Raw genomic sequence first — 12,597 nt, 5'->3', positions numbered from 1 at the left:
CTTATGCTACATACAAAAATTAACTTGAAATGTGTTAAAGACCTAGAACTATGAAACTCCTAGAAGAAAACATAGGGGGAAAGCTTTAGGACGTTGGATTCAGCAATTATTTCTTGGATATGACACCAAATGTAAAAATAAACAAATGGGACTGCACCAAACTTAAAAACTTCTGTGCAAAGGAAACTATCAATAGAGTGAGAAAGCAATGTATGGAATAGGAGAAAATATTTGTGAATCATGTATCTGGTAAGGGATTAATATCCAGAATATATAAGGAACTCCTACAATTCAACAACAAAAAAATGAATAACCCAATTAAAAATGGGAAAAGGACTTGAATAGAAAATTTTCCAAAAGATATATACAAATGGCCAACAAGCATATGAAAAAGATTCTCAACATCACTAATAATAAGAGAAATGCAAATGAAAACCATAATGAGATATCACCTCACACCCATTAGAATGGCCACTATCAAGAACAGAAAACAACAAATGTGGGCAAGGATGAGGAGAAATTGGAACCCTTGTGCACTGTTAGTGGGAATGTAAAATGGTGCAGTCATTATGGAAAACATTATGGAGGTTCCTCAAAAAATTAAAAATAGAATTACCATATGACTCAGCAATCCCACTTCTGAGTATATATCCAAAAGAATTCAAAGCAGGATCTCAAAGAGATATCTGCACACCTATGTTGATTGCAGCATTATTCACAATAGCCAAGAGGTGGAAGAAACCCTTATGTCCATCGACATGAATGGATAAAGAAAAGGTGGTATATACGCACAACGGAATGTTATACAGACTTAAAAAAGAAGGAAATCCTGGGACTTCCCTGGTGGTCCAGTGGGTAAGACTCCATGTTCCCTGTGCAGGGGGCCCGGGTTCGATCCCTGGTGGGGGAACTAGATCCTGCATGCATGCCGCAACTAAGAGTCGGCATGCCGCAACTAAGAGTCGGCATGCCACAGCTAAAGATCCTGCATGCTGCAACTAAAAGATCATACATGCCGCAATGAAGATCCCGCGAACTGCAACTAAGACCTAGCGCAGCCTAAATAAATAAATAAAATACAAAGCCACTTTAAAAAAAAAAAGGAAATACTGTCACATGCTACAATATGAATGAACCTTGACGATATTATGTTAAGTGAAATAAATCAGCCACGAAAGGACAAATACTGCATGACTCCACTCATATGAAGTATCTAATGTAGTCAAATCATAGAAACAGAAAGGAAAAAGGTGGTCACCAAGGGCTCTGAGGAGGATTTACTGTTGAAGACATATATTGGGTTGGCCGAAAAGTTCGTTCGGGTTTTTCCTTCCCATCTTAAGGAAAAATCCGAACGAACTTTTTGGCCAACAAATAGTTTCAGTTCTGCAAGACGAAAAAGTTCTGGAGACCTGCTGTACAACAATGAGAATATATTTAACGCTACTGAACTGTACACTTAAAAATGGTTAAGATGGTAAATTTAATGTGATGTGGTTTTCACCACAATTAAAAAAAGAAGAAGAACAAAATGGTAACAGATGGCAACCTGAAACTTAAAAAGTCAGTCTGTCAATCTTATAATATCTAGATGAATAAAAGACAGTCCATATCTACTGCTGCCAATCAGAATCCAGAAGGTCATTTCATGTTGATTATAAATGAACGATTCAAAGAAATATTAAAAAGGTATGAAATGAGGCTGAGAATTTCATTTTAAAGTTCTAAAAAGCCCTGCAAAACCAAGTTTCTTAAAATTCACAAACAATAAGTACATGAAACTCTATCTGATGAAACACAATGCAAATTTGCTTGGTGAAGGATAAGCCTTTACGTATAAACACTATATGTTTAAAAGCTAAGACGGGATTGTTACATTTTCATTCCGAGTCACAATGCAGCATCAAATCTACTCTCACCAGCCCAGTGGGTATCCCAGCACACTGCAAAGCATACTCACACCCCGAATCCCCAGTGCACATAAAGCAAGTTAGCATCTTTTTTTTTTTTTTGGCTGTATTGGGTCTTCGTTTCCATGCGAGGGTTTTCTCTAGTTGCGGCAAGCGGGGGCCACTCTTCATCGCGGTGCGCGGGCCTCTCATTATCGCGGCCTCTCTTGTTGCGGAGCACAGGCTCCAGACGCGCAGGCTCAGTAATTGTGGCTCACGGGCCTAGTTGCTCCGTGGCATGTGGGATCTTCCCAGACCAGGGCCCGAACCCGTGTCCCCTGCATTGGCAGGCAGATTCTCAACCACTGCACCACCAGGGAAGCCCAGCAAGTTAGCATTTTAATGAACTTTACGAGTTCTTCTAACAAGCCCATGAGGTAGCATTGCAGAAAGAATTTCGTTAAGGTTTTCTATGCTATATTACTACCAGATATTTCGTTTTTTTAGGGCATAAAAATTTAGAAAACTGGCCTGGCATATAAAATATACAATTTTAATATGACAACTATGAAATTATAGAAAATTAAGAGCAACCTATGCTCTACCTGACAAACATAAACACCTGAAGCTCCACTGTTAGGCATCATTTAAAAGTACGAGCTTATACAAATTTTACTGATAAAAATTTACGCTCGGTACAGCAATCTGAATTTTGCTATATTCCAAGCCCTTGGGACTTGGGGGCAGCATATTCATGTTTTATATAGGTTATACTCCCACTTGTTTTTCCAAAAGAGAAGTTTAAGTAAAAACACAAAATGGTGCACTGCGGCTTTAGTGAATGAGATTTCAAAGACTGTATGATTACAACTAAAAAAAAACGCAGAATAATAAATCGACATGGTTCCTGTTTTGGCAACACACCAAATATTGTGCTTTTATAAGCTTTAACTCAAAGGAGAAATTTTACAGTGTCATATAAAAGAGTAATACTTATTTTAGCATCTGAGCCAGAACTGCTTTCAGAGTTCATGTAAGGCGCTTCTTGCCTACCTTTTGGCTGTGGCAGGTACTGCGGTTTCTTTCCTGGTCCCCGAGGGGGCTGGCAGGGAGCCACTGGCTTTCTTTGGTACCACAGTGCCGTTGTTGACGGTGGTTCTTAAAGGCAAGGTCTGCACCAGTGGTCTTGCTGTAAGACAAGCAGAAAAGGCAATCAGAACTTTCGCCTTTTCAAGGAAACTCCTTACAGGACTTAAGATAATGTAGAAAGAAAAAGGACGTCCATTTCAAATGCTAGCAGAATCGACAAAGGTGCAAAGACAACGGAGCTTTTCAACAATGGTGCTGAAACAATGAACCCAGACACCAACCTCAGACCTTACACAAAAATTAACTCAGAAGGGACCACTGGCCTATGTGTAAAATGCAAAACTATAAAACTTCTAGATGAAAATATAGGAGAAAAATCTGGGTGACCTTGGGTTTGGTGATGGGTTTTTAGATACAATACCAAAAGCACATCCATGAAAGGAAAAATTGATAGCTTGGACCTCATTAAAATGAAAACAACAACAACAACAAAACTTTTGCTCTGTAAAAGACATCATTAAGAGGATGAAAAGACAATTTACAGACTGGGGGAAATATTTGCCAATCACATATCTGATAAAGGACTTGTATACAGAATATAAAAAGAACTCTTAAAATTCGACAATAAGAAAATGAAGAGCCCAATTAAAAAAACGGGCAAAAAATCTGAACAGAAACCTCACCAAAGAATATATACAGATGGCAAATAAGCATATGAAAAGATGCTCAACATCTTTTATCATTAGGGAAATGCAAATTAAAACAATAATGAGATATCTCTATTACACCTATTAGGATGGCTAAAATCCAAAACACAGACAACATACCAACTGCTGGCCAGGATGCAGAGCAACAGGAACTCTCCTTCATTGTTGGTGGGAATGCAAAATGGTACAGCCACTTGGGAAGCCAGTTTGGCAGTTTCTTACAAAGTTGAGGCTTATAAATTTTACCATAGGATCCAGTAATTGTGCTTACACTAAGTATTAACCCAAATGATTTGAAAACTTATGTCTACACAAAAGTTTCATTTAATATTTATAGCAAGCTTTATTTATAACTGTGAAAACTGAAAGCAACCAAGATGTCCTTCAATTGGTGATGGATAAACAAACTGTGGTCCATCCAGACAATGGAATAGGATTCAGTGATAACAGGAATGAACCAATCCACACAACCATGGTTGAGTCTTAAATCCATATTGCCAAGTGAAAGGAGCCAGTCTGAGAGGCTATATACTGCACGATTCCATTTAAAATGACATTCTACAAAAGGTTAAACTATAGAGACAGAAAGTGGATCAGTGGTTGCCAGAGACTGGGGGTGGTGTCACTAGGTGAAGCACAGAGATTCTTCAGGGTGGTAAAGCTATTCTGTGCAATATCGTAGTGGTGGATGTGTGATGCTATGCATTTGTCAAAACCCACAGACCCTTACAGCACAAAGGGTGAACCTTAATACACGCAAATACAATAATAGTCAATAAGGAGATGGGGGAACCCCATGACGGAATGCAGACCGTGACAAAAGAATCTAACTGCATTACAAACATGCAACGTAACCTCACGGAAGGGGGTGGAGAGGAGAGGTGCAGACAAAGTAATTCTGGTAATGAGCACAGACTGGAAGACTACAAAAGGAACTGCACATAAGCACTGTATTCTAGTTGGTAAAGTTGTTTCCCACAGGGCCATATGGTAGGAGCCAGGCTTCTCACTGTTGGAGAGGGAGGTTACAGACCAGCAAGGGGGGAAGGCTAGAATGAACCAGGTGGAATGGAGAAGAGGAGGAGACGTCAGTGTGAACTCATGTCTCTAGCTTAATAGAGACAGAGACACACAGAGACGTAATTATAGGTAAGTCTGTGTACACGGGTTGTATAAACACATCTATTTCCCAGCTCTGTCTGCTGAGAGACCCAGGGCCCAAACCTGGGTTTCTAATACCATTCTACAGCTAAAGGAACCAGGGCTCCTTGGGGAAGCACCTGAATCCAGGGCTGAGACAGGGAATATCCAACATGAGCCTGGAGCATCTTATGGTGCCAGAAAGTAAGGAAGTGCTCACAAAACCCACACTGATGGGGGTGTGGCAAAGGGACCCAGGAGCCAATGGGAAGAGCCAAAGCCACAATAACGTGAGCAACAGAATAAATAGAGTAGTACTGGATTATACCCCCAACTATCAAATAAATATCCACAGGTTCACACTGATATAAATACATGAGGAGGACAAATCCCCAGGCAGAAGAATTCTGAATAATTTATGTAGATACTTTGTCCTTGAGATGGTGGAGCATATTCTCCACTCCTTCCGTGTGGGCCGTGCATAGTGACTTCCTTCTACACCATGCAGAGCGGAGGTGTGGCGAGAAGGAGAAACCTAACAAACACATCTCAGGTGATCAAGGTCAACATCAACAGTGGTAAGTCATGTTCACAGTACACATCCTTGGTAGATGTGATGAGAATGGCACCTTACCCCTGTGGTCTTTCTCGCTAAACCCACCCCCGGTCTAATCATGAGAAAAACATCAGACAAACCCAAATTGAAGGACAGTCAATGGATTATCTAAGCAGTACTCCTCAGAACTGTCAAGGTCATCAAGAGCGAGGAAAATCTGAGAAACTGTCAGTTCAGAGGAGCCTAAGGAGCGACCATGACTAAATATAATCCCAAATGGGATCCTGGGACCAAAAAAGGACATAAGGGATAAACTAAGGAAATCTGAATAAAGTATGCCCCTTGATTGAAAATAATGTATCAGTATCATGCCATTAGTTGTGACAAACATACCATGCTGATATAAGCTGTTAACAATAGGGGAAACCGGGTGCAGGAGATATGGGAACCGTCTGTACTCTGCTTGCAACGTTTCTGTAAATCTAAAACTACTCTAAAATTAAAAGTTTATTTTTAAATGCTAGCAGAATTTATTTTCTTCATCCCAGAATTAAATCTACCTCAGTGCAGGCTCTTAAAAACACTACCAGTGACAAAACTGCCTAGAATGTCAAAATTTTAATATATTGAAACTTTTCAGTGCCTAAAGCTGAGGGCCAGACTACCTTTTTTTTTAATTGTGAAAGAGAGTTTAAAAAGCCACCGTCAGGCCCCTCCAGCCAGAGCAGAACACCCTTCTCCACTCTCTCCAAGCGCTCTCTTTCCTCATTCCCTGAACACCTGCTCCAGCCAAGGGCCTAGACCAGGGCTCAGAGCTAATATTCCACAGTGAAAATACCACAGTTCCAAAACAGAGATCCTGAATCTTTCCTAACACACACAATCTGCTCCCCGTGCTGATGTCCACTCTCTGCCGGGACAGAACCCTTCCCAAGTAGGAAGAAATGCCATCCTGGGCTTCCCTGGTGGCGCAGTGGTTGAGAATCTGCCTGCTAATGCAGAGGACATGGGTTCGAGCCCTGGTCTGGGAAGATCCCACATGCCGCGGAGCAGCTGGGCCCGTGTGCCACAACTACTGAGCCTGCGCGTCTGGAGCCTGTGCTCCGCAACAAGAGAGGCCGCGATAGTGAGAGGCCCGCACACCGCGATGAAGAGTGGCCCCCGCTTGCCGCAACTAGAGAAAGCCCTCGCGCAGAAACGAAGACCCAACACAGCCATAAATAAATAAATAAATAAATAAAAATTAAAAAAAAAAGAAATGCCATCCTCACCTCATCTCTATCTCCTCTTTCTACTTCACCTACCATTTCAGTCTCCATTCTGTCTTTTGTTTTTTAAATACATGTACTGTGTTAGTGTCCTCCCCGAAACTCACGTCCACCCAGAACCTCAGAATGCGATCTTATTAGGAAACAGTGTCTTTGAAGATGTAATTGGTTAAGATGAGGTCATACTGGATTTGGGTGGGCCCTGAATCCAATGACTCGTGTCCTTTTAAGAAGCCCATGTGTATATATGTACATATAATGGAATACTACTCAGCCATAAAAAAGAATGAAATAATGCCATTTGCAGCAACATGGATGGAACTAGAGATGATCATACTAAGTGAAGTCAGACAGAGAAAGACAAATACAATATGATTACACTTACATGAGGAATCTAAAATATGACACAAATAAACTTATCTACAAAACAGAAACAGACTCACAGACATAGAGAAGAGACGTGTTTGCCAAGGGAAGGAGGGGTGGGGGAGGGATGGATTGGGAGTTTGGGAGTAGCAGGTGCAAACTATTATATATAGAATGGATAAACAAGGTCCTACTGTATAGCACAGTGAACTATATTCAATATCTTGTGATAAACCATACAGAAAAGAATATGAAAAAGAATGGCATGGACATATATACACTACCAAATGTAAAATAGATAGCTAGTGGGAAGCAGCAGCATAGCACAGGGAGATCAGCTCGGTGCTTTGTGACCACCTAGAGGGATGGCACGGGGAGGGTGGGAGGGAGATGCAAGAGGGAGGGGATATGGGGATATATGTATACGTATAGCTGATTCACTTCGTTATACAGCAGCAACTAACACAACAATGTAAAGCAATTATACTCCAATAAAGATGTTAAAAAAAAAAGACTAGTAATACAAAAACAAAAAAAGAATGCATGTATATGAATAACTGAATCACTTTGCTGTACAGCAGAAATTAACACAACATTGTAAATCAACTATACTTCAATAAGATAAATTAAGGGGACAAGAAGAGGCCCAGGTGAAGATGCATAAGGAGGAGAGCTCGCCACGTAAGGACAGAGGCAAGAGACTGGAGTGGCATGTCCTCTAGCCAAGGACAGACAGCAGCCACAAAGCCCGGCAACAGGCATGGACCAGTGTCTCCCTCAGAGCCTCCAGGAGGGACAATGTTGCCAGCACCCTGATTTCAGCCCGGTGGCACTGACTTCAGACATCTGGTCTCCAGAACTGTGAGGGAGTCAATTTCTGTTTGTACTAATTCACAACAGAGGCCCTAGGGAGTGACTGCAGTACGCGTATCAGCTTGCTGGGCGTCTTTCATTCCACTGTTACCATCTCTGCGGCGGCTCTCCCAGCCCAGCTCCTAGAACCGAGGGCTGGTCTCCCAGTGCGCTCGGCCGGTTCTGTTCAGGCCAATCTCCTTAAAAACATCCCTCATCCATGGTCGCCAACGGCTCCTGACAGCCCGCTACACCACGTGACAGGTCATCAGAACCCACCAAAGTGCAAACGCTGAAACAATGATGGCAGCTCCGAGTGCCCGGCGCCGGGCAGAGTGCTAACAACTTGAAATGCGTTATCTTGTCCAGCGGGGACACCACGACTGGCCCAGCTGCATTTCACACCCGGGCCTAGAGGAGGGCGGGAAGAGGACAACGTCCCCCGGCTCCCAAGCCCCTGTGCCTCCAGGCCACTCGCTATCATTCTGCTCTTTTACAACCTCAGTGATCAGAGCTCATTCTCTCCACCGATCTTCTTTTTCCCACCACGCACCCAGGTGCTCCAATATCCACCCCCCCACCCCCCAACAAGCAAATCCGGCCTCATTCCCACCTCCTTAGCTTGTTTCTGTGGAGAAGAATCCCCTGGAGTTAAAATTCAGATCCCTGGGCCCCATCCCCAGATTCAGGAGGTCTGGGGCAGAGCCTGAGACTCTGCATTTCTAACCAGTTTCCAGGTTGCTGCCGCTGCTGTTCCAGGGACCACACTTTGAGAACCACCTGTCTGTGCCATCCTCCAGCTTCGAAGGGCCTCTCCTCGTTAGCCCAGGCCTCCCTGGTTGCCCCGCTCTGATCTTCTGTCACACGTCAGTCTGTAGCTCACAGCTGAGTGCCTGATTGCGGGCTGTTGTTTCAGGCGGGCTAGCCTTACTTCCCCAGTTAGAGTGGGTGCAGACGTTGTGCTGGGAGGGGGCATCACCTAGATCCTTCTCCGTGTGCTTGGGGAGCGGCCTGGACTCCACACCGAGCCCCAGGCTTACTGCCCCGTCTCCTAGGCTGAGAGCAGCACAGCTATAGCTAATCCCACGCCTGCAGGGCCACGGGGAGGTAGGTCACCAGACCCTAAGAGGAGAGACGCTGCTGGGGGAGCAGCTACATCCAGGGGGTGGGGACACAGCCAACCCGAGGGGCCCCGTGTGGCAGGAGTCGGGGGGTAGATCCTCTGACCTCACTCTCCCTCCTTCCACTCCCCAGCTGGGGGTCCCCCTGCTCAAACCTCACCGGAGCGGAGAGCGTGGGGCTGGTCGGTGTGGTCCATACAGCTCAGCTCCCGGGGCAGAGAGCTGGCTGGAGGAGGGTAAAGGAAAGGGCCTGGAGGGGCTGATGGAAGACGCCTGGCCCCCAGCTCCTCTCCGGCACCTGGGCCAGGACCTGCCTCACCCACTTACATGCCCACCCAACCAGGCTGGGCGAGCCTCCTGGGCTCCCCTGGTCCCTGCTTTGCTGCTGTCCTCACATTGTTTATTCCTGCCCACTCCATTGCCCGGGGGCTCCACGAAGGCAGCAGCCCCTGTGATGCTGACACAGACGGTGTCCAACATGCATTTGTTGATCAGACTAAATTTCGAGAACAAAGACCCCGCTTTCAAGAAAAGGCATTGTGTTGCCATTTCTGAGTCACTGTTGGGTTTTTTTTGTAATTTTATTTTTTTATTTTTTGGCCGTGCCACACGGCATGCGGGATCCTAGTTCCCCGACTAGGGATCAAACCCTCACCCCCTGCAGTGGAAGCACGGGGTCTCAACCACTGGACCCCCAGGAAAGTCCATCTGAGTCACTGTTTTTTTATTTTTCCTTGAGTCATAATTTCAAAATTCAGTCTCATAATAATCTAGTATTGTCCTTCTCCCCAAAAAGGAAATGGGATTTTTTTAAAGACCATAGAAAGAACGTCAATTGCAGGCAACGGGCCTTCTCAGAGGGCATAATAAACCTTACACTTTAAAACAATAACAGAGTAGCATCAAAAGCAAACAGAATTGTTAAAGTTGTAATGAGAAATCATAAAAGAAAAATAGTGGATATGGAGAGGAGGAGGGGGAGAAGGAGGGAGGGGGGGATGGTGGCCACACTTGGAGTGACAAGAAGTTGGAAAGGTTCTCATTTTGGCAAGATCCAATCACCACTACATCCTTATCTTGATAATATCCTTGGCTTTTTGTCACCACTGACTTCTTAAATAGCATCATGACTACACCAATATGCTTGCTAAATACCTATTGTGCACACGACATCACGTCAGGTCTCTTTCATGCTTCCATATCTAAACATGATTAGTCACTCAAGGAAAAAATGTTGCCACCATAAAGAAAAGTTTTGGAAGAAAACAGTGTCTCCTAATGTCCAATCTGAACAGATACTAGCCTGGATCACAAGGACAGCAGGACACAAGAACAGCCATAATGAGTCACTTTTCAGACAAGCGATCTCAGAAACTGCAGAAGAGAAACAGCACCAGGGAAGGTTCAGACACAATTTCCTGCTCAGCAGCTGCTAAGATAAATGGATCCCTGGCTTTGAGATGACACCAAGATATGAGACATTCTTCCAGTTCATAACAGGTTTTTAAAAAATAATTATTTTAATTGTTCTTAGGGGCCAAACATAGATACATACCACTGAAAGGAGAATTTCTCAAAATAAAAGGAGAATGAGTGATACATGATATATGTTTAGAATGCATTCATTGGAAGGGATATCGGGATGGTTGGAGGAGCACAGAGGAATAAAGGGCAAAGAGTCTTGAGTTAGGACCTACTCATTCTCAGCTCGGCTTTATTACGTAACCTTGGACAAGTCACCTTTCCAAGCCTCAGCTTCTTTGTAAAATAGGATAAGAGTGCCCACCTTGCAGGGCTGCTGTGAGGGTTTGGAATGAGGCATGGCAAGCTGCATAGTGCCCTGCATGTAGCAGCACGTAAAAGGTGGTAGCTATTATCCCACGGCCACGCCCAGATGATGAAATGCTCTGTTTTGGACACCGGGATGCAATGTCATATCTTGAATGCAATGTCATATCTTGAATGCAATGTCGTATCCTGAATACAATGCGAGAAGAATTAAATGCAGGATTTCAGTTATGAGCAAAGGTGCCTGAGGCAGAATCAGGTCCAGTGAGTGTCCCCACTGCATCCTGCACACACACGGAGGGGTCGAGGAAGACCCCAGACAGTTCTCAGCCCCAAAACAGTTGCTTTCCTCCTCGCGCCCAGGCAAAGTGAGAGGGGGGGAGGAGAGTGCAGAAGGAGCTCAGGTCTGGGAGTCGGGGGCCAGGGCGCGAATTCCAGTGTGTCCTCGACTGGCAGTGTGACTGCAGACAAGACCCTCTGGGCCCCACTTCCCTGATCCATAAAGGAAAGACTTCAGTCTATAAGTGCTCTAAGGGTGGCTCTTCCTGCTCTGAAATCTAGGACCCTAATTCATGTGAGAAGAGTGTCCAGGAGAGAAACACCCGAGCTTCTGTGGGACTTTTCACACTGCGTAAGTTCCCTTAGACCCACCAACCCACCAGAAGTGAAGGAGAGGGGCCACTGAAGCGGACAGGCCTTGTCAGAGGGACAGATGCAGTCACATGCACAGTGTTCATGGCCCCCAGTGTCCTGTTACCGTGCGTACTATTTAGTATAAGGTCCCCATAAACTACCTCGAGTTAACATCCCTGAAAAATGACTCCAGAGTGTGGGAACTGAAAATCTCTAACATGGGACATCCCCGGCAGTCCAGTGGTTAAGACTTCGCCTTCCAATGCAGGGGGTGCGGATTCAATCCCTGGTCAGGGAGCTGAGATCCCACCTGCCTCGTGGCCAAAAAAAACCAAAAAACATAAAACAGAACCAATATTGTAACAAATTCAATAAAGACTTTAAAAATGGTCCACATCAAAAAAATCTTAAAAAAAAAAAAATCTCTAACAAAGGTATTCAGAATCTCAGGTCTAAAGCATTCACAAGTATGCCTGAAATAAAAAGGTTTCATCTTTCTAAACAGGGGGATTGGAATACTCAGACTTCCATGAAGTACTATCTGTGGCAATATATTTCCAAAACTACAGTTGATGTAAATATAGAAATTCAAGTATAGGTAGTCAAATCTACTAATGCTTATTATTATGATACTGTCATAATCTAAAGATGAAGAAATCCTTTTAACTTACATCACATTAATAACTCAGCGTGCAATATTTGATAAGTAAAACTTTCCATTAGGTTTCACAATAAATTTAATTATGCAAAGCATGACCATGTATGTGATTATGTGTAGAAATTCAAAGTTTAACACACCTCACCATTATGAACCCAGAATTCCTAATTATCTACTTCGAAATTGAAAAGATGTCTATATTTGGAATTGGAGAAGGCAACTTGCTTTTGCTAAATTGTCAGACAAAGTAGATAATTACTTATGTGCTGGGGAAGGTTCCCGTCACTAATACCTAGCAATATTACAGATGCATTTATCCTTGGATCCAGCAATCCCACTTCCAGGAACCTATTCTAAAGATACACTGGCAAAAATAAAAAATGCCATACACACAAGGCCAATTATTTGTAAAACAAAAGACCACCCATAGGGAGTGGCACATGCCCACTTTTTTCTTTTATATGCATTTCAACATTTTCATAATACAAAGTTTAAAAACAATCTTTCTCAGTCTCTGAAAAACTGAATAT

The 12,597-nt window shown here is 43.7% G+C and overlaps 1 protein-coding gene across 7 annotated transcripts in view; it reads right to left on the bottom strand.

Moving 5' to 3' along the window:
• Positions 1-12,597, bottom strand: part of EML1 (EMAP like 1) — a 200,626-nt gene that overhangs the window by 64,837 nt on the left and 123,192 nt on the right. For all 7 annotated transcript variants that reach the window (XM_057543478.1, XM_057543472.1, XM_057543473.1 and 4 more), the window contains exon 3: positions 2,943-3,078. In XM_057543478.1, the coding sequence (XP_057399461.1) occupies positions 2,943-3,078 (136 nt within the window). The remainder of the gene's footprint in view (positions 1-2,942; positions 3,079-12,597) is intronic.

Source organism: Balaenoptera acutorostrata, chromosome 3 (genome assembly GCF_949987535.1).
Source record: "Balaenoptera acutorostrata chromosome 3, mBalAcu1.1, whole genome shotgun sequence".
Classification (NCBI taxonomy): domain Eukaryota; kingdom Metazoa; phylum Chordata; class Mammalia; order Artiodactyla; family Balaenopteridae; genus Balaenoptera; species Balaenoptera acutorostrata.
The sequence above is the reverse complement of the archived record's forward strand: the minus strand, read 5'-3'. Positions and strand labels throughout refer to the sequence as shown.